Source organism: Nicotiana tabacum, chromosome 22 (genome assembly GCF_000715075.1).
Source record: "Nicotiana tabacum cultivar K326 chromosome 22, ASM71507v2, whole genome shotgun sequence".
Taxonomy (NCBI): Eukaryota; Viridiplantae; Streptophyta; class Magnoliopsida; order Solanales; family Solanaceae; genus Nicotiana; species Nicotiana tabacum.
Window position 1 is genome coordinate 9,774,941 of NC_134101.1, and position 19,465 is coordinate 9,794,405.

A 19,465-nucleotide genomic window follows, 5' to 3' on the forward strand; every position below is an offset into this window, starting at 1 on the left:
TATGAGACTGAAAGTAAGCTCTAATATGATTATGTTCCCATTCCTTATAAGTATCGGTGGCAAAATAATATAAATAATAGTTATCCACCTATATTATCGGGTATTATCACTTGTAACTCGCGCGAAAACTATTTACATTCAGTAGCTGAACGTATAAAATTTGTATAATTTTTGTATATAACATATATATATATATACAAAATATATATATTTTTGATTATTATTTTGAGAGCGGTTATATACAGTGTCATTTTCTCTATATTATCCACTAAAAAAAAAATAAACTTTTGGAAAATGGGTCAAATATGGATAAGATTCATATTATTATCTATTTAAAAAATAGATACTTAATGGATAATCAATGAGTTTAACTTTTACATTTGCAAGTACTCAAATTAGGGGATTACTCAAATTTGAAAGATTAAAAATACTTCCAAAAGTGATCATACTCAAGAAGTCATGGATAATATGATTATTCACATTATCAACCGGTTAACCCGATAATTAGCCACCCCAGATAGTAGGAAAGTAGATATGGGGTATTACATGCCTGATCTACCTGATTTTGGGTGGCCTTTGCTAGCAGTACAAAAAAGCATTAGTAGTATTTTGGATTCAAATGTTTGTATATGTGTGCACAAAAAACATGTCCTAGGTGTCCTAACCTACTCCTGTTGGAGAAATATTTCTCAATGGTATGGATATTAGATAAGAAAATTACAAAACAGCTGAATTATATATTATGTTGTCTTACGAATTATGCAATGCACATGAATGACTTTGGCAGGGCTATTGTACTATTGTCGTTTTCCCTAAATCTATTACTTTGCCAAATCTGTAACCAATAACCATACACATGCAAGGAAAAAAAAAACCCATAAATCATACATAGGAAAAAAAGAGTGTTTTCAACCGCATACTTCGATTTTAGTACAAAAAAACTAGCACATTCAATTTCCTATAGTGAGAGTAGTTATGTCCTTTAGTAATACGCAGGAATGGGACCGAATATTTATTTCCCCTTACTCTTTTTTACCATTCTCAAAGCAAAAGAGAGAAAGGAGGATGAACATCATTTATGGTATACAGACATATAACATAATTATATATTTGGTCGGAAGGTATACTAGAAGTAGGTCTATACATATATTGATAATACAAAAAATATCTACGACTATCAAGTTACATTAAAGACATAACTACGAGTATAAGATTGTCAAAGTGAAAGCAATGACATAAAAAATAAGACATATTATCTGTTAAGACAATTTAAAATAAATCGAAACATAAATATTATTAAAATATATGTTAACTTCATATAACAAATGTTAGCTAGCAAGGCGGATATAGAGGCTTGATTATCAATTCACGCATCCAGTAACTTTTGTACATACGTTGTGCGTGCGTGTATATATATATATATATATATATATATATATACTAATTATGAAATATCTATAAATATTTGATATATGGGTGACGTGTCTTCTCCTGAATAATAATATAATTATTTCTCAATTTGGTCAGTTGTATCGTGCGTGCCATGATAAACCAACGCTCTAGAAAACGTTATGAAACTAGAGACGTATACCTACTAAGCTAGTAGTACTAATTTTACAAAAAATAACTAGTCACCCACCTTTCAGCTCTCCCCCAACGGCCTTCTCCTATCTCATTATTCCCAAGAAAAAATATTTATCATTGTATTATAAAATAAAAATTATAAAGTAATTAAACCAAATACAAATAGAGAGAAAGACTGATATATTATTTCAATTTCAAATTGATGTACATAATAAATTGTCTTGGCTCTTTATTTATAAAAGAAATAAAGTTGGTGCGAGGCTTTTCATGAAACTGTTGCAAAGCCACGTCAAGGTTTTTCTGAAGCTGCCTGCATGAATTTTGTACGAGTATAAACTTTTCCCTTATATGATTAAAATGACGGACGAATTGTACTAACCACTCGGATTATGCTCATTTATTTATTTTGTAGTACAAACTAACCTAAATAATTATTCACTTAATTACTTAAATTAAAAATAGTTGACTGGTGTATGATAAATATATGCAATATATATATATATAAATATATATATATATATATATATATATATATATATATATATATATATATATATATATATATATAAAATTTATTTTTATCCATATATATACATATATAATTAATATATAATATCAACTAAGAAAATTAAACAATAAATCTGGGAAGTTCTTTCTGTAAAGATCAGATTATTATGGCAAATATAACAGTCATTGATATGAAGAATATTAGTCAACTTGACACTTGGTTTTTGCATAATATTTTTGGAAAGATATCCAATTACCAAACAAGGTCATTTGTAATCAGATTTCAGTTTGTTGCATTGGGCGTGACCAAAGTCTATCGATTTAATAATGAAGCAAAAAAATTATTTTGGAAACAGTAAGGGAGTTATAAAGTTCATCGCACTTAATGGTATTTATTTTAGTTTCACTTTTCATATACTCTCGTCCTTTAAAAAAAGGAAGGAATTTGGAGTTGTTGAAAATATAATGAATTAAATAAAAGTATGATACTCTCTAATAATTTAAAATTTGAGATAAGATGATCACACTCTAATATTTGTCGGTCTCAGTATCAATTTCTTATTAATATATTTTTTACGTAAAATTTAAATAATTAGAAACTACATTAAAAAGTATTATGGCAAATATTAAAAGTAATAAGGAATATAAAAATGTCGGGCAGTGGCATAAAGCTTAAGACTAAAATGGATTTAGTCCGATTCAAGAGGTCACTGTTACAATTTGTTCTGGTGTGAAATGAAGCCACTTAAAAATATGTTTCCTTGTCACAATTGAAATGTTCATACGACATGGTCAATATGATCATATTCTAAGTCATAATCACATTGAAGGAAAAATAAGATGAAAAGCTATATAAGAAATTCCTTACCACTTCCAAAATTATAAGAAATTGTTTCATAATTATTTAGAGCGAATGTAGATATGTAATATGTTTTTACTTGTTCAATATTTGTTACATTGTAATATTGGACGTGAATGAATTTGAGTGGAGTTAATCAATATGTTAGCATGCATGAACAAAGATAATTTATGTAGTCAATTTTAACATAACTTGCTTAGGATTAAAACGTATTCGTTATCGTTTTTGTAATACATACAATAACGACACTAATAATACATCTAGTGTAGTCTCACAAGTAAGGTTTGGGGAGGGTAGTGTGTACGCACATGAGCTTATGCATGATTTTTCATAAGCAATGTCGATATTTATAGAAGTTAACAAATCATGAATAAATCACCGTAATAACATCATATATAAAGAAACACAATTCAAGTACACTACTATAACTGCTTCAATTTGTTTCAAATTTAAGGTTTAAAGGTTGTTCGAATAACCCAATTCTAGAATAATTAAATAACATGTTGTCAATAATTATGTGCAAATTTTGCCATTTCGGATAAGGGTTCAAAGGTTCAACCCTTGTTCGCCACAATATTTTTCTAGAAGATTTTATATTTGGATTTTATATTATTCATAAATATATACTTATTTAGTAATTTTTTCCGATGAAGCGATGTCAGGTGACACCGCTTCACACCATATGTCTCCGTCCCTGTGTACACAGACCTGATCCCTACCTTTAAGAAGGTAAAATATATATTTCTGATAGACCCTCTGAGCTCAAGAAAAATAAAGGAAAGGAACAATAACAAGGTCAAAAAATCGAAGCTTGTATTACATACAAACACACTTTTTATTTATATTCTTAACTCGAGCTATATGATAGTTAAAAAGATTTGACACGATACATTGTTGTTGATAGTCTAAAAATCTGTAGTTGATGAAAAAACTGAGTCTAAATCCGTCCTTGTCAAAATTTACCTTACTTAGGGTAAATTTTAGTCAATGTTGAGTATAGTAAAATTTGACTTACCATTGACACTACAAAATTTGAATATTTTTGACGTCATAATAGTCAAAAAGAGACATTGGAATCTACGAAAGCATAGGGTCATCGTATCACTGTCCGAAAATTAGACAGAAACCAAAATAAAAATAAAGAAAATAAAATTAAAACAAAAATTAATTGTGGGTTAAAAAGTATGAAAAAGAAAAATTTATGTAAGTAGTAGACAACAGACGACCTTGCGGTGTCTTCAAGTGTCGTGCATGCATTTTGTTGCATCCATTTTTGCTCCTTTCTCCACTGCATGCAACTTTCTCTCTCTAAAAATCTCTACAATACTTCCTTTCTCTCTCTCTATATATATGTAAATCTGCACCTGTATATTTGTATCTATAAATCTCTGTTCTATTTATCTTCATCGAAACTATAACCCGCCACCGACCACCGCCACCGACCACCGCCGTTAATTTTTTTTTTCAGTGTTAATTTGACCCGCTTTTTTTTTTTTTTTTTGCTTAAGATTCAGTTCAAGATTCTATAATTTTATGCTCATTTTCATGTTTAGTGCTGGAGTTATTTTTTTTTTTTTGAGTTTCTTGGGGTTTATTTGATCTGGGTCAATGATTTGTTAACGATTTTTTTAGGGTTTTGGTTAATTTAAGAGTTGATTAATAAGATTTGTTGTTAAAGTTTTGATTTTTGGGTGGAATTAAAAATGGGGTCAATGATTTGCATGAATGAGCTTTGTCGTGCAACGACGTCGTCTGAATGGAAGAAAGGTTGGAGCTTGAAATCTGGTGGATTTGCAAAGCTTTGCTATAATTGCGGGTAATTTTTCTGTTCTAATTTTAGCTTTGTCGTTGACTAATTTTTCTTCTTCAGTTAAATTTTCTGATGCAAGGGCAGTTTGGGGATGTGGGTATTTTTGGATCCCTATAATAGAGGGGGAGTTTTTGTTTTTCTTCTCTGTTTGTTGCATTTTGGAATTGTTCCTAAAGATAGGATTTTTAGTCAAATGTTACATTTTTGGCATTTTATTTTTTCTGTTATCTGCAATTTCTGTCAAATAGGAGCTGTAATAGTTATGTCTTCAAGTGAAATAATGGAAGTCTTCTTTGGAGGAAGGAGGGGAAGTCATAAGTCGAAGGACTGTATGGTGCCTTTTTGTTCTCATTTTGTTATTTTTAAGCTTTTAAGTAGAGAAAAATGAGTTTTACATGATGGTTTAATGGTCATTGCAAATAAAAATGAGATTTTTCATCTAGTTTTAGGCTGATATATTTCCATGTTATCGCTTAGACACTAAGGTTGTTATAGCTGGATACATCGAGTTCCAAGATATTAACTTGCGCAAATGACTTTGAGTCTGAGGCAATATTACTTTTTTGCTCTGTTGTTCTTCCCATGGCAAATGGTATGCCAGCCTCATTATCAACTGTTTGGTTCTTGGAATCAGAAGTATACATGCTTATAGCCTGGGAATTCAACTTCTATCTTAGAGGCTAGAGCTCCCTAGTATGAAATCGTTGTTGCTTCAGACTCATATTTTTATTGTTAATTTCTTTCATTCACCCTTCTATCATACAAGGGTCCCAAATGAAGAGCCTTTTCGTCAGTCTTGACATATAATTGACTTCTACTTTTGTGGTGTTTTGCCTAGCTATTTATTAATACTAGTTAATTATGAAAGCAGTAAACCAAATTTTTCTGATGCCTCCTCATTTCTGATGCAGATCTGCTTTTGAGAATTTAGTTTTTTGTGAAACGTTCCACTCGGAGGAATCTGGTTGGAGGGAATGTAAAACGTGTAGAAAGGTTGGTCACTGAATCATGTACTAGATTTGCATGGTTAACTAGTGTTTTTGATTCTATCTTCATTTGATCTGGCAGCTTATCCACTGTGGGTGTATTGTCTCAAAATATTTGTATGAGTGCATGGATTATGGAGGTATTGCCTGTATAAACTGTGCAAGCCAATTGGATGGTCATTCGATCAGACCAATACAGGTATCCTTATTTATTAGGAGTAATTTTTTTATTTTTTATATTTGGTGAGACAGAAAGGGACATGCACAGTGGAATCTGATTAAACTAAAAAAAAAATCCGAATATGTACAGTTGAGAAGCGGTGGGTTAGAAGCATTGGCATGCACACGTAGTTGTGATTTGTGAAGTGCACCAGAACCTTACTATCATGTCTTCTGTCTCTCGCCTTCCAATTCTTGACCAATGAGACTAACTCATCATTCGTTATATGTAGCAGCACCAAATTCATTTTCATCATTGTACCTTTGTGAATCTGAATTAGTCATCATATTATGTACTACTTGGATAATTAATGCTTAGCTGTAATTTGGACAATTAGTAACTTCCTTATTCTTCTCTGGTTGTTCATTAGATTTCATGAGTAATTTTACATTACATGTTCTCTGCTAGCGAATTAGGAAGGTGTTGCCTCAGTTTACCCCTATAATGTTGCAATCTCTATATACAGTAAAGATAGTTGTAGGTCGCTGCATTTGTTCACGAACTTTGTTTAGGCCACAAGACTGTGTTACATATACAACTAATTTGGTGCTTCTCTGAGGCATCAGCCACATCACAGGAGTTTCATGCTTTGACGTGTAGATTATATGTTTTAGTAAGTAGAGTTTCATATTTCATCGGATTATTTTAGGTTAACCGTTGATAGGTATATCTCTGCTTCATTTTAGAGAAAAGGAAAAGGGCCAAATATACCCCTCTATTTTCATATATTGTCTACATTTAACCTCCGTTATACTATCGGGCCAAATTTACCCCTACAATTAGCAAATTTTTAAAAATACCCCTTGATTCGTTAAGTATTCCAAAATCTCCCAAATTCTTTTTATTTAAATCACTTGTTGTTCTTTTTGCTCCATTATTTTCAAATATTACTATTGATGTGAATGCTAAAGTTACTAGACTATACAAATTATTCATAATTCTTTTTTAATTACCAATGCACTTATTTCTTTTCTTGTAATAAATAATATTGGTTTAGAATTTTATTTATTTTTCTATCATATACACACAGTAGAATTTAGTCGGTATATTTATTGTGTATTATATGCAGCTGATCATCATGTATTTACATGTATATTCTAATATATTTTGTCATTGCCTGGTTAGTATAGAGTTCGATCGACTAACTTAAGAGTGCACAATGTGTAGGCATTTAATTAAAGGAAAGTTAAATTAGACAATGTAAAGTCTCTGAGGAACTTCAACTTCAATCACTAATACTTGCAAAGTCTCCATACATTTGGTGCAACGAATTCATTAAAATTGGGATGTTGTAAATATTTTTAGAATTTAGAAAAGCTACCTAATTTAGATTTTTCAATTTACTATACTTTGTTTATTCGGTTGTATTATTTAATATTTTTTTCTCTAATTTAGAAAGCAGGTAAATGCCAATTATTTCAAAAATAGTGGACCAAGAAGAACAACAAGTGATTTAAATAAAAGGAATTTGGGAGATTTTGGATTACTTAATAGATCAAGGGGTATTTTTAAAAGTTTGCTGATTGTAGGGGTAAATTTGGCCCGATAGTATAACGGTAGGGGTAAATTTGACCCGATAGTATAACGGAGGTTAAATATAGACAATATATGAAAGTAGAGGGGTATATTTGGCCCTTTTCCCTTAGAGAAATAATGAAAGTCATGTCGCGAAATTTTAGAAGACAATGTAATGACCAGAAGCTTGAGATTGTACATCTGTTAGCAAATCTATATTTGGGAAAACTATCTTCAATGGTAGATGAAGTTTGCCAAAACTCCCACCTAAAATTCTCAGTCAAGTCATTTTACGCCTTGCTGGTAAACAGCTGAGGGTAATCAATTTCCCCATATGGACGACAAATGCCCCTGCCAAAGAGGCATTTATTGCACTGTGAAGTGGCACTTGAAATGTGAATGGCTTAGAAGATTTTACAGCTTCTCTGTGCTCTCTAGAAATGTAATATTGTAATCATCTTGGTGCAATTTATTTTCTTAACAAAATAAATGCACTTATTAAAAAAAAAGGAGAAACATTGGAAGTATTGTTCTCCAACATTATTTATTGCAATAACTCGATGTATGAGGATGTGTGAACACAAAATGTACTGGTAACCTCACGTTTAGGGAGAATGAACCTTAAAGAGCTTGAAGTCCTTGAGCTTTCCAGAAGGATTTTCTTTAGAGGAGTTATGATTCATTTGCATGTTTAGTGCTCTATTTGTTTTAATTTATCGCGTTTAACTAGTTTAGGGATTAAGAAAAGAAAAATTGGTCCTAAAAAAAGGAATTAAGAAAAGAAAATTATATTCGAGTTATTAGGGCAACAACAACAACAACAAAAAACCCAGTATAATCCCACAAGTGGGGTCTGAGGAGGGTAGTGTGTACGCAAACCTTACCCCTACCTGGAAGGTAGAGTGGTTGTTTTCGATAGACCGTCGGCTCAAGGCAAGATGAAAAATTCGAGTTATTAGGGCATGTTAAAATAATAACTAAAAAATGAGTAAAATGAAGTAATTCGTCAAAAATACTCCTTCATCCCAATAGAAATACCTACTTTGGCTTGTGTGGATACTGAGATAAGATGTTTAAGATTATTATACCAAGGTTATTAAAGAAGTGTTTATAATAATAATTTGGAACATAAAAAAAAAATATTGAGTAATGGTTACTAAGATGTAAGTTTTTATTCCTTTCGTTCAATTTAGGTGACACCATGTAGCTGAACATGCGGGCCTTCCCCGGACCCCGTGCATAGCGGGAGCTTAGTGCACCGAGTTTCCCTACGTGTAGCTGAACTTGTAGTTTAAGATATCATTCCTTTTATACATATAGAGATGTATATGTAGTAAGAGGTAGAGAACCTCAAGTTATTGAATATTGGAATAGTACTTTCAAATGCATCAAAATAGAGTGAAATAGTTAGTGAGGATCCATAGAGCAACCCCAACTAGTTGGAGATTGAAGCGTAGTAGTAGTAGTAGTCGATGTTGATTTTAAATATTTGTGGAAGTATACAGGGCCAAAATTATCTGTCTCCAATAATGGAAGAAGAGTGAGGTCAAATGCAGTTTGGTTCCATGCTGAAATAGCCGTCAATGGTGAAATTCTGACTAGCACTGTAGTATATTACTTTCAAACCGTCACGTTTAATTCTGCAAATTAACGCTGCTTTTGCACTGAGAGCAAGCATGCAATAATTTGATTTCGAGCATTGTTAGAATTGCCTAATCTTGTGTCTGTGCTGTGTCTATGCAACACAGACCCACCAGAGATTATTTATCCTCCCTCCCCTTTTAGCATTTTTTCGCATGTTTTAAACATTTGATAATCAGATGTTCACTTGTCATATTTGATATATGCTCTTTCATAGCTAGTGTACTTGGTTATTTAAATACATTGTCTTTTCTTTAGTTATCATGTCCTAAGAAAATTATCTAAATAATATTTTAAAGATTTGTGAAAGTATCTAAAATACAGCATCAAAATTAGTTGTCTCCAATAATGGTAGAAGAGTTCGGTCAAACTCAGTTTAGTTCCATGCTGAAATAGCCATTCACAGTGAAAATTCTAAACAACACCAACAACAAACCCAGGGAATTCCCACAAGTAGACAAGTAGGGCCTGGGAAGGGTAGTGTGTACGTAGACCTTATCCCTACCTTGGAAGGGCAGAGAGGCGGTTTCTGATAGACCCTCGGCCGTGAAAACTCTAAACCGCCTCCGTAATTTATTACTTTCTACTCTTCACACAGTAGAGGAACCACCCCCACCAGAAAGCTCCCAGTCCCTGAACTTCAAAATATTGGCAAATGAATAGGTTCTCTTTGTCCTTTTTTGTTTTATTTCACTTATCTAAATGGTGTTCAACATATTGACAAATGAGCAACTTCTCTTTTCTGTTTCCCCCCCCCTCGTATCTCACTTATATAATTGGAGTTCTTTTTACATGTTTTCTTGAAGTCCACTTTACATGTTCTTTTACTACTTATTCCACGCCCTGAAAGTATACTCTATAACAAATTTAGATAATGTTCAATAGACGTAATTTGAGTCTTAATAAATTCGAGAAATGCTTTGGCAGATACCTGGTGATGATCTTCCCAATGGAACCTTGGGAACTAAGGCTACGCAGCCACTGGGTGTTGAGAATAAAATGGATGAGAATAGTTTTGACAAAAGAAGGGTTATGCGGTTGAGCAAGCCAGTGGAGACCAGTGAGTCTGGTCAACTCTTTCAAACTCAAAAGAATGACATTAAACAAGAAACAATGCTTCCCATCGGTAATGTCAGTACATGCTTTTCAAATCTGAACCAGCAGCCCGTTGGAACAGCTTCTCTATTTGGCAAGCCTGATAATGACAGACAAAGCCAAGGGGTTAAAGATATGTACGAATTGATCAATCAGCCATCTCTAAATTTCTCATTGAGTACTCTTGTTGGTGCGTCTAGTTCAGCACAGCCTTTTCCTGGTGGAGATGTTGAAGGAAGGGAACAAAGCAAAAGTTCTCCCTTTCAACTGGGCCAAAGGACACGCCATATATTGCCCAAGCCCCCCAAACCTAGCCCCAATTCAGGTTCTGAATCAAACAAAGCAATGGCTTCACAGACACGGGTTGCAAGGCCGCCCGCTGAAGGCCGAGGTGGCCGCAACCAATTACTGCCTCGATACTGGCCTAGGATTACAGACCAGGAGTTGCAACAAATATCTGGAGAGTATCCTTGTCAAAAGGTTACTGTTAGTTATCTTTGAGTTGTGTATCGCCCCTATTTATCAAATTGGGATTCTTTAACTATTATGTATATATGCGACTAATTTTTGTAATTTCAATTTCCTCAAATAAGCCCTACTAAAAATGAAATGAAGGTAAAAATGGCAATATTAGACCTAAAAGAAAAATTTAAACGCTAAAATGGTGAAAACTCAAGGAGGCTAAAAAATTCATTCTCTACAGGGATCAGAGGCTCTACTTATGGCTCTTTTTTTACTTTCCCTCCCCCAGTTTTGATATCATTTATGTTTACTTAACTGCAATTTCAGTTTAAAATCTACTATTGTACCACTGTTTGAGAAGGTCCTAAGTGCCAGTGATGCTGGTCGAATAGGCCGTCTGGTTCTGCCCAAAGCATGTGCTGAGGTAAGAGCTTACTTCTTCAGATGTTTTGTAATTTGTGAAGTTTGGACAATATGATATCTTGCCTGTTATCTTTATGGTCTCAAATGGTTAGCTTGTGATGCACCTTTTTTGCGTCATCAATGCCAATTCCTATGCAGGCGTACTTTCCTCCAATTAACCAATCTGAGGGTCTACCTATAAGGATTCAGGATATAAAGGGTAAAGAGTGGACATTTCAATTCAGATTTTGGCCCAATAACAACAGCCGGATGTATGTTTTGGAGGGTGTTACCCCTTGTATACAGAATATGCAATTGCAAGCTGGTGATACTGGTAACTCTTCATTCTTTCTTCTTATGAAAAAAAAACAAAAAGAAATCTCTTCATATGACCAACCCTGTTTGTATTAATTATAAAACATTTTCTTGCATGCTTACATCTGTTATTTCTTTTAAACTCAATGGAAATGCCCACCCCCCCCCCCCCCCCCAAAAAAAAAAAAAAAAAAAAGAAGAAGAAGAAAAGGCAAAAAGAGGTCTATGGATCGGGTACATTTATCAGAGAAATATTTTTCCACCTCTTGCAGATGGCTAGTTATTTGGATGCTGTCTGTCCTTTATTTCGCTCATGAAGGACTCTGTACTTGATAGTGATAGTGATTTTCAGATAAACTACTGATTATGGTCTATTATTGTAGTGATATTCAGTCGAATAGATCCGGGAGGAAAGCTTGTTATGGGATTTCGAAAGGCAACGAACAATGCTGACATGCAGGTTACCTACAAAAATATTGGTTGCTATAGTCAGCTTTCGTTTCAAGTTATTATAGTGATTTATTTCCTTTTTTTCATATGCAAATAACAGGATCCTCAACTGTCTATCCTTCCCAGTGGCTTTGCAGAAACTTCATTCACTGGCATGACTGAAAATCTTCAGGTGAGTGTTGCTCCTAGCCTGTTAGGTCTTTTTGCTAAGCAAGCATTTGAATTTGCTCTTTCCCTTAATACAAATTCTTTTTCTCATCGAAGCATGAAAAGAATGGAGGCAGGGCAAGTGATGATTCTGTGAATCGGCAAGTGCCGATTTCAGAGAAGAAAAAGGCAAGAAACATAGGGTCCAAAAATAAGAGGCTTCTTATGCATGCTGATGATGTTATGGAACTTAGAATCACTTGGGAAGAAGCACAAGAATTGCTACGGCCACCTCCGACTTCCAAGCCTACCGTTGTTGTGATTGAGGACTATGAATTTGAGGAATATGAAGTACGTGCAACCCAAATGTAGAAGTGTTACTTAAAAATTTTCCCTTTCTTTTAATTTTCTGTCATTGTCCTCCTTTTTGATAGCCAATGATCGACAGTAGTAAGCGGAATGTCTAATGCTCTTTTTTTTCCTACAGGAACCACCAGTCTTTGGAAAGAGGACAATATTTACTGCCCGATCTTCTGGGTAAGGGAAAAATTGACTACACTGAGTGAAATTTATCTGTAGTTCTCTATTATGATAAATGGATCAACTTGTGCAGACTTGAGAAATTTGATATTTTGTAGCTCAGCGTATTCAGAGAACTTCGTTCAATGTTCAAACTGTCACATGATACCTTTGAACTACTTATGCCATTTCACTATTTGGTTATGTGCTAGATATTTTTGTTTTTCTAATGAGCTAAGCTGATTGCTAATTTGTGTTGTACCGTTGTGCAGGCATCAGGAGCAATGGGCTCAATGTGACAGCTGCTCTAAATGGCGTAGATTGCCGGTGCATGTTCTCCTTCCTGCAAAGTGGACTTGTTCGGACAATATTTGGGACTCAAGAAGGTCTGTATCTGGCTCCATCCATCTCCCATTTTGGCTTTATATTTGAGACTAGGTTATTATATCATTTCAATTTCCCAAGATATCACATTTCTAAAAGAAAAAGAAAAATTGATCTTTGCCCATATGGTGGTTCCTCGGTAGGTAAACCATAAACCAGGGGGTAATTCCGTTCAACCAATTTAGTGACTTCTTACTATGATATTGGTAGTCGGTGCAAACTGAGATGTTGGTGTTAGATGAATGTGTCATGTTTTTCAGATGCATTTGCCTTTTTTGGGGGCGGGCAAGGGCGGATTTATACGGGAAAATATGGGGCACATAACCCATGGTCTCTCCGCAAAATTAAATATTTTATGTACACATTTTCTAAAAGTGGTATAATATTAACTCTTGGCACCCATGCTCCAAAAGGTTGAATGGTGCACTTGGTTGAAGGTTGAATTATTTACCAAGAAGAAGACGGATCAATTCCCACTTGATAAATTTTTTCCTCTTTTTTTTTTTTTTTTTTTTTTGGGTGCACCCATGACGCATGTACTAGAAATCCTACTTCTGCCTTGGGGGTGGGGGTGTTAGCCTAAGCAAATTTTGTTATTTCATTTAATAACTTTTAGTTGTATATACTCGGCCAATGTTTGATAGGTGAGCTAGTTCTGGTATACCTTTGTCCAGGGATTAGATGGATACTCTGAAGAATGACATTTTCTAACCCTTTACTGCCAACTACATTTTCGCAGATGCTCTTGTGCTGCTCCTGATGAGATTAATCCGAGGGAACTGGAAGCTCTCTTTAGAGTTGGCAAGGGTATTGAATATTTTTCCTCATTGTTTAGCAGAAATCTTCAATTCCTATATTTGTTTTTCATTTTGATTCTTTGTTAATGACATGGAATGTTCACAAGCATATGATCATGAAGTAGTAAGGAAATTTATATACATGGACAAGAATGACGATGGGTGATTTGAGTGGGTTTAATTTCTTGTAGAATTAAGATTTGGTTGTTCTGTTAGTAACAATTTTGACAAGAGTGGGTTGCTCTAGTGGTGAGCACCCTCCATTTCCAACCAAGAGGTTGTGAGTTCGAGTCACCCCAAGAGCAAGGTGGGGAGTTCTTGGAGGGAGGGAGCTGAGGGTCTATCGGAAACAATCTCTCTACCCCAGGGTAGGGGTAAGGTCTGTGTACATACTACCCTCCCCAGACCCCACTAGTGAGATTATACTGGATTGTTGTTGTTGTTAGTAACAGTTTCTTAGAGGTCACAGTTGCTAAAAAGTCGGTTCTCACAAGGAAAAGTTTTTCTATGTGCAAGCTTCAACATGAACCATCAATTCCTAACGGATAGTCGTATTTTGCAAATGCAAGTGATGGAAAGAAAGTTTAGGGAATTTTCTGTTAAACAGGCTTTTCTCCTGATGCTGGGAATTCTACTTCTCATTTATATCTTGATGTTCTTTATTGGCTCAAAGCATTAGAATTTAGAAAAGATCCACTTAACTAGGGTAGGAGGGAGAGAGAGGCTTCATTTTATTTTTTGACCTTTTCTGTGATATATTAATCAGCAAACACCCTCCCCCACACCGGGGGGGGGGGGTATGGATTAATCAAAAAATAAAATGAAGCCTCTCTCTCCCTCCTACCCTAGTTAAGTGGATCTTTTCTAAATTCTAATGCTTTGAGCCAATAAAGAACATCAAGATATAAATGAGAAGTAGAATTCCCAGCATCAGGAGAAAAGCCTGTTTAACAGAAAATTCCCTAAACTTTCTTTCCATCACTTGCATTTGCAAAATACGACTATCCGTTAGGAATTGATGGTTCATGTTGAAGCTTGCACATAGAAAAACTTTTCCTTGTGAGAACCGACTTTTTAGCAACTGTGACCTCTAAGAAACTGTTACTAACAACAACAACAATCCAGTGTACATACTACCCTCCCCAGACCCCACTAGTGAGATTATACTGGATTGTTGTTGTTGTTAGTAACAGTTTCTTAGAGGTCACAGTTGCTAAAAAGTCGGTTCTCACAAGGAAAAGTTTTTCTATGTGCAAGCTTCAACATGAACCATCAATTCCTAACGGATAGTCGTATTTTGCAAATGCAAGTGATGGAAAGAAAGTTTAGGGAATTTTCTGTTAAACAGGCTTTTCTCCTGATGCTGGGAATTCTACTTCTCATTTATATCTTGATGTTCTTTATTGGCTCAAAGCATTAGAATTTAGAAAAGATCCACTTAACTAGGGTAGGAGGGAGAGAGAGGCTTCATTTTATTTTTTGACCTTTTCTGTGATATATTAATCAGCAAACACCCTCCCCCACACCGGGGGGGGGGTATGAAGGGCTGTATGTTGAACGTGTCTGTAAATATCTCAAAAATAGTAGATGCATTATGTTTCCTGTATGTAACCCTATACAATTGAAAGACATGAATTGTGAAACAAGATCAAGGTTAAATTTTATACGTTGACTACTGGGCCGGGTGCCTTTTTGGATCCTATAAAATTTATTACGATGTCTCTTTTTTATGCTTAACTATCAAATAAATGAAATGCCTATATGTTTTCTGGATTGGTTTGTCTTGGTTATCACCTTTGTTTATATAATTTGGTCACTCACTATTATTGTCTCCTCATTTCAGATCTTAAGAGGCGAAAACTTGTAGAAAACAATGAAGATTGTGAGCCTTCTGGTCTCGATGCCTTGGCAACACTTGCTGTATTAGGAGATAATATTGGGGATTTAGGAGAGCCTTCAGTTGGAGCCACTACTAAACATCCTCGACATCGCCCTGGTTGCACTTGCATTGTTTGCATTCAGCCTCCAAGTGGAAAGGGCAAGCACCAGCCCACATGTAAGTGCAATGTCTGCTTGACTGTGAAACGTCGGTTTAAGACACTCATGCTACGTAAGAAGAAGAAACAATCAGAACGAGAAGCGGAGCTTGCACAGGCAAAGGATCAGGTTCCTCCTAAAGATGGATCAGAAACAGATGGGGCCAGTGGAACTGATCAGTTGCTTCACATCAATCAATCCGAGAACGAACACATGAATCTTTCCGAGAACGAAAGGGATACAAACGGGGATCAGACGGAGGAGTTTGGAGCCGGGAAGGGACAGTTGGACCTGAACTCCCATCCTAATCGCGACGATGACATGCTAGTAGAGGCCACTGCTGGAATGACCATGACGTCCCTTGTTAATGCTACCGACCTTCCACTGGAGTATCTAACACAGAACGGGCTCGAGAGCTTGGGAGACTCTTTGCTCTCACGAGCTGCCGGTGAGAGTGAAGGAAACCATCCTGATAATGGATTCATGAAAACTGCAGATGCTGAACAAGAGAATAAAGGTGATGAAGGGTAAATTCCCTAGATAATTTATTTCTTTTGTTTATTCAATTGTTTGAGCTTTTGTTAAGTTATATACATAGAGTGTTATTTCACAACCCCATAGTTGTTGCTATATACATACTCAAGAGTTGAAGGAGTCTATTTTGTCCTCCCTCCCTTCACTTTTTGTGGGTTCTCATATGTACCTTCTAATGGAAAAGGTGTTTTTGTTAATCTCTAATCTATCATTATGAAATGATGGATTTTATATTAAAATGTCATTATTTAGGATTACAATTACTCAACTGAACTTTTTAGGCGCGCCAGTTTATTTTATTGAAGATCATAGAATAGGGAGTTTGATGCGAAACTCTAGTCCATTGCATGCCAAATAGTGAAGTGATAATTTTTTTTTTTTTTTTTTTTTTTTTTACAGATACTCCCCGGTCTACTTTAATTGATTTTATCGCCTTTTTTGTGATCCATATTATTTGACAATAAAACTTTCATAATTCTATAAAAAGATGAACAAAGTTGGTCCGGAGATGGAAGTTAAATGGAAGTTTTTCAGTGAATAAAAATAAAAGCAGTGCCTACACATTTATGATTTACAGCATTAAGAAAAGAATTGATTTCTAACTTAATGCATAAAGCATTACGAGCCCCACAATTAACATGCACAAATAAGTATCTACTCAACAATATATAATAATAACTCAAATACGTTGTGTGTCACTTCCAGAATGATAGATGAATAAATCTAAGTCACAATTACTCAATTAAAGAGACGGGCTGAGAAATCACGTATGTAAAACAATAGTAAGGTTTCGAATAAGTTTTATTAGGTACTTTAACCGTACTAATTGAAATATTATTAAAATTTCAAATAAGTTTTTTCTTTCTTTCCGATACGGGGCACGAGCACGACTAATTAAACTACTGATACAATTCCAGATAAGTTGGTGACCCTACACTAAAGGAAATTCATTTGTTGTTTGCAACAATTTTTTTGGGTACCAAATGCAACGCATTAATCAATATCTATATTTGGGTCCATTCTGCATGCCTAAAATAGTCTAAATTCCGTACGTTGGTTTAAGATTTGGCCAAAAGTTTAATGTTTCCAGTTCAGAAATTGATATCTATTGGTTAGGAACCAAATCAAAATCGAACCAAATCAAATACTAGATGGGGTTCAATAGTCATAGAACCTATCATTAGATGGGGTTCAATTCTCAACTTCTACCAATAAAATTGCACGTCGCCTCACCACAAAAATGATATTGAAAGAACAGTATGTATGCACTTAATTATTTACAGGAACTTTAGCACTTAGCATGTCAAATCAGTCTAATTAATCCTACTGCACGAAAACATTAAGTCAATTTATGTTTAATATATACAATTTAATACTCATGAAGAAGCATATTTCCGAAATACGTGGTACTGTTGAGTCCATTTCAAGCACCGACAAAGCTAGGATTCTAATAAGGGAATTCAAAAATGTTACACGTGGATTTCGAACTGTATTTCTCTTATGTTAAGGGAATTCAAAATTTTAAATATATGTATACAAAATTTATTCTTATCATATTTATACAATATAACTATATTGGACAAAGCTATTGCAACCATCAAAGTAAACAAGGATAATTCTATGAAGTTTTCCAATTGCACCACACAGTCAATACCTAAGATAGGCAAGTACTCCTAGGACTAGTAGGTTCACCACAATACGTAAGAAGCGAAATTCAACCTCTCCATTTGCAACTAATTAATGAATTGAAAAAATATGCAGCAAGTGTATTGGTCAAAATCTGCAAAGCTAGTGGACAGAAGTGTATTGGTCAAAATCTGCCCTAGAATATTTAGGGTAATATGTCAATAAGGAAAGAGTCAGTCGAGGCCGGACATGGAGTAGCGAGATTCGTAGTCGAGATATCAACAATGACCGAGGTCGAGCACCGTTGACAGAACAGTAACATCTAGTTTTAAAAATAGGATATTAAACAGAATATTCTATTGAATATTTTCTGCAGTTGTACTATTAAGGTTTGTTAGAGATATGTCTCTAATAAATAAAGAAAAAAGATAAGGAAGAAAGGCATGTAATATTCACTTGATAAGAACACTTTTTAGAAGAAGATTCTCTCTCTAGCAAAGATACAAACATTACCTTTTTATCAACATTCTTGTTCATGTTATTTGATACTTTTTCATCAGATCCGAGAATAGTTCGAACATTCTAGGATTTATCTTTCACACATCATTGTCAGGAGGAACAATCATCTAACTCATTCATTATTGGATAAATCATTCCTTCTATTTACTTAAATGCCATTTATTATTATTTATTGCTAGTTACTTCTCCATTATTGCTCATACTTTTAGAATATTTAATGCATGATATCATTAATCCCCCACTGGATCAGCCCCATATTATCCGTATTTTTAAGATCCACGTTTAGGAATATTATTATTAACTAGGTTTAATCCATCATTACATAAATATAAAGGTTTAACCGAAAGTTATACTTTTTAGTCAAACGATTTGACGCCGTCTGTGGGGATTTCCTAGTTAAATTTTTAGTTTCCTCTAAGATCTACAACTAACACGGATTGCTAACGTAAAAAAAAAAGGAAGGACCAAGAACAAGATCCCCTTTTTTCTTTATATACACAGATCTAATATGGCAGGTAACCGAGAAGAAAGAATGAAAATAATGAGCGACCTCCCAACCAACCTCACGAGCATCATCAATGAGAGTTCTGAAGCAGTGGACGGGGACGCAACGCCTAATGCCTCCCCCAGGCGAGGCGGGTCACCCCTAGACTTGCGTTATACCACCAACAAACGAGCAACATGATCAACTTCCTCCTCCTCATCCTCCAACAACATGTATTACTCACAATGTCGTTAATAATACAAGTGGCGACACTCTCACAACCATTTTGAAAAAAATGGAAGAAATGAAAAATGAGAACAAAATGCTTCGAGATCAAATGAAAGAACACAAATAGAGGGTCGATAAGATACCGGGTGCCCCTAAGCTCTTTCCTAAGAGAGATGGCAGACGGTTCGTCGAGCAGCCGTACAGTGATGATGCCGCCCCACATGCCATACCAAAGACCTTTAAGATGCCGCCTTATCTGAAAATATATGATGGCACGACCGACCCTGAAGACCATGTGACCTACTACGTCACCGCCGTGAAAGGCAGTGACCTCACCAAGGAAC

The 19,465-nt window shown here is 34.8% G+C and overlaps 1 protein-coding gene across 1 annotated transcript; it reads left to right on the forward strand.

Moving 5' to 3' along the window:
* Positions 1-4,166: 4,166 nt before the first annotated feature.
* On the forward strand, positions 4,167-16,461 carry LOC107775035 (B3 domain-containing transcription repressor VAL1-like). The gene is made up of 13 exons (XM_075243853.1): positions 4,167-4,766; positions 5,672-5,753; positions 5,829-5,945; positions 10,050-10,681; positions 11,007-11,103; positions 11,241-11,415; positions 11,780-11,856; positions 11,947-12,018; positions 12,111-12,344; positions 12,481-12,530; positions 12,785-12,898; positions 13,636-13,703; positions 15,537-16,461. Exons 1-13 carry the CDS (start codon positions 4,654-4,656, stop codon positions 16,259-16,261), a joined length of 2,556 nt encoding a protein of 851 aa, XP_075099954.1. The 5' UTR covers positions 4,167-4,653; the 3' UTR covers positions 16,262-16,461.
* The last annotated feature ends 3,004 nt before the right edge of the window (positions 16,462-19,465 follow it).

What these genes read in the sequence shown, in the direction of transcription:
- LOC107775035 (XM_075243853.1), top strand. Translation starts at nt 4,654, where the DNA reads ATGGGGTCAATGATTTGCATGAATGAGCTTTGTCGTGCAACGACGTCG. An exon ending in CGAACAATGCTGACATGCAG is followed by an intron (nt 11,857 to 11,946) that starts GTTACCTACAAA and finishes TGCAAATAACAG; the next exon opens with GATCCTCAACTGTCTATCCT. An exon ending in ATGAATTTGAGGAATATGAA is followed by an intron (nt 12,345 to 12,480) that starts GTACGTGCAACC and finishes TTTTTCCTACAG; the next exon opens with GAACCACCAGTCTTTGGAAA.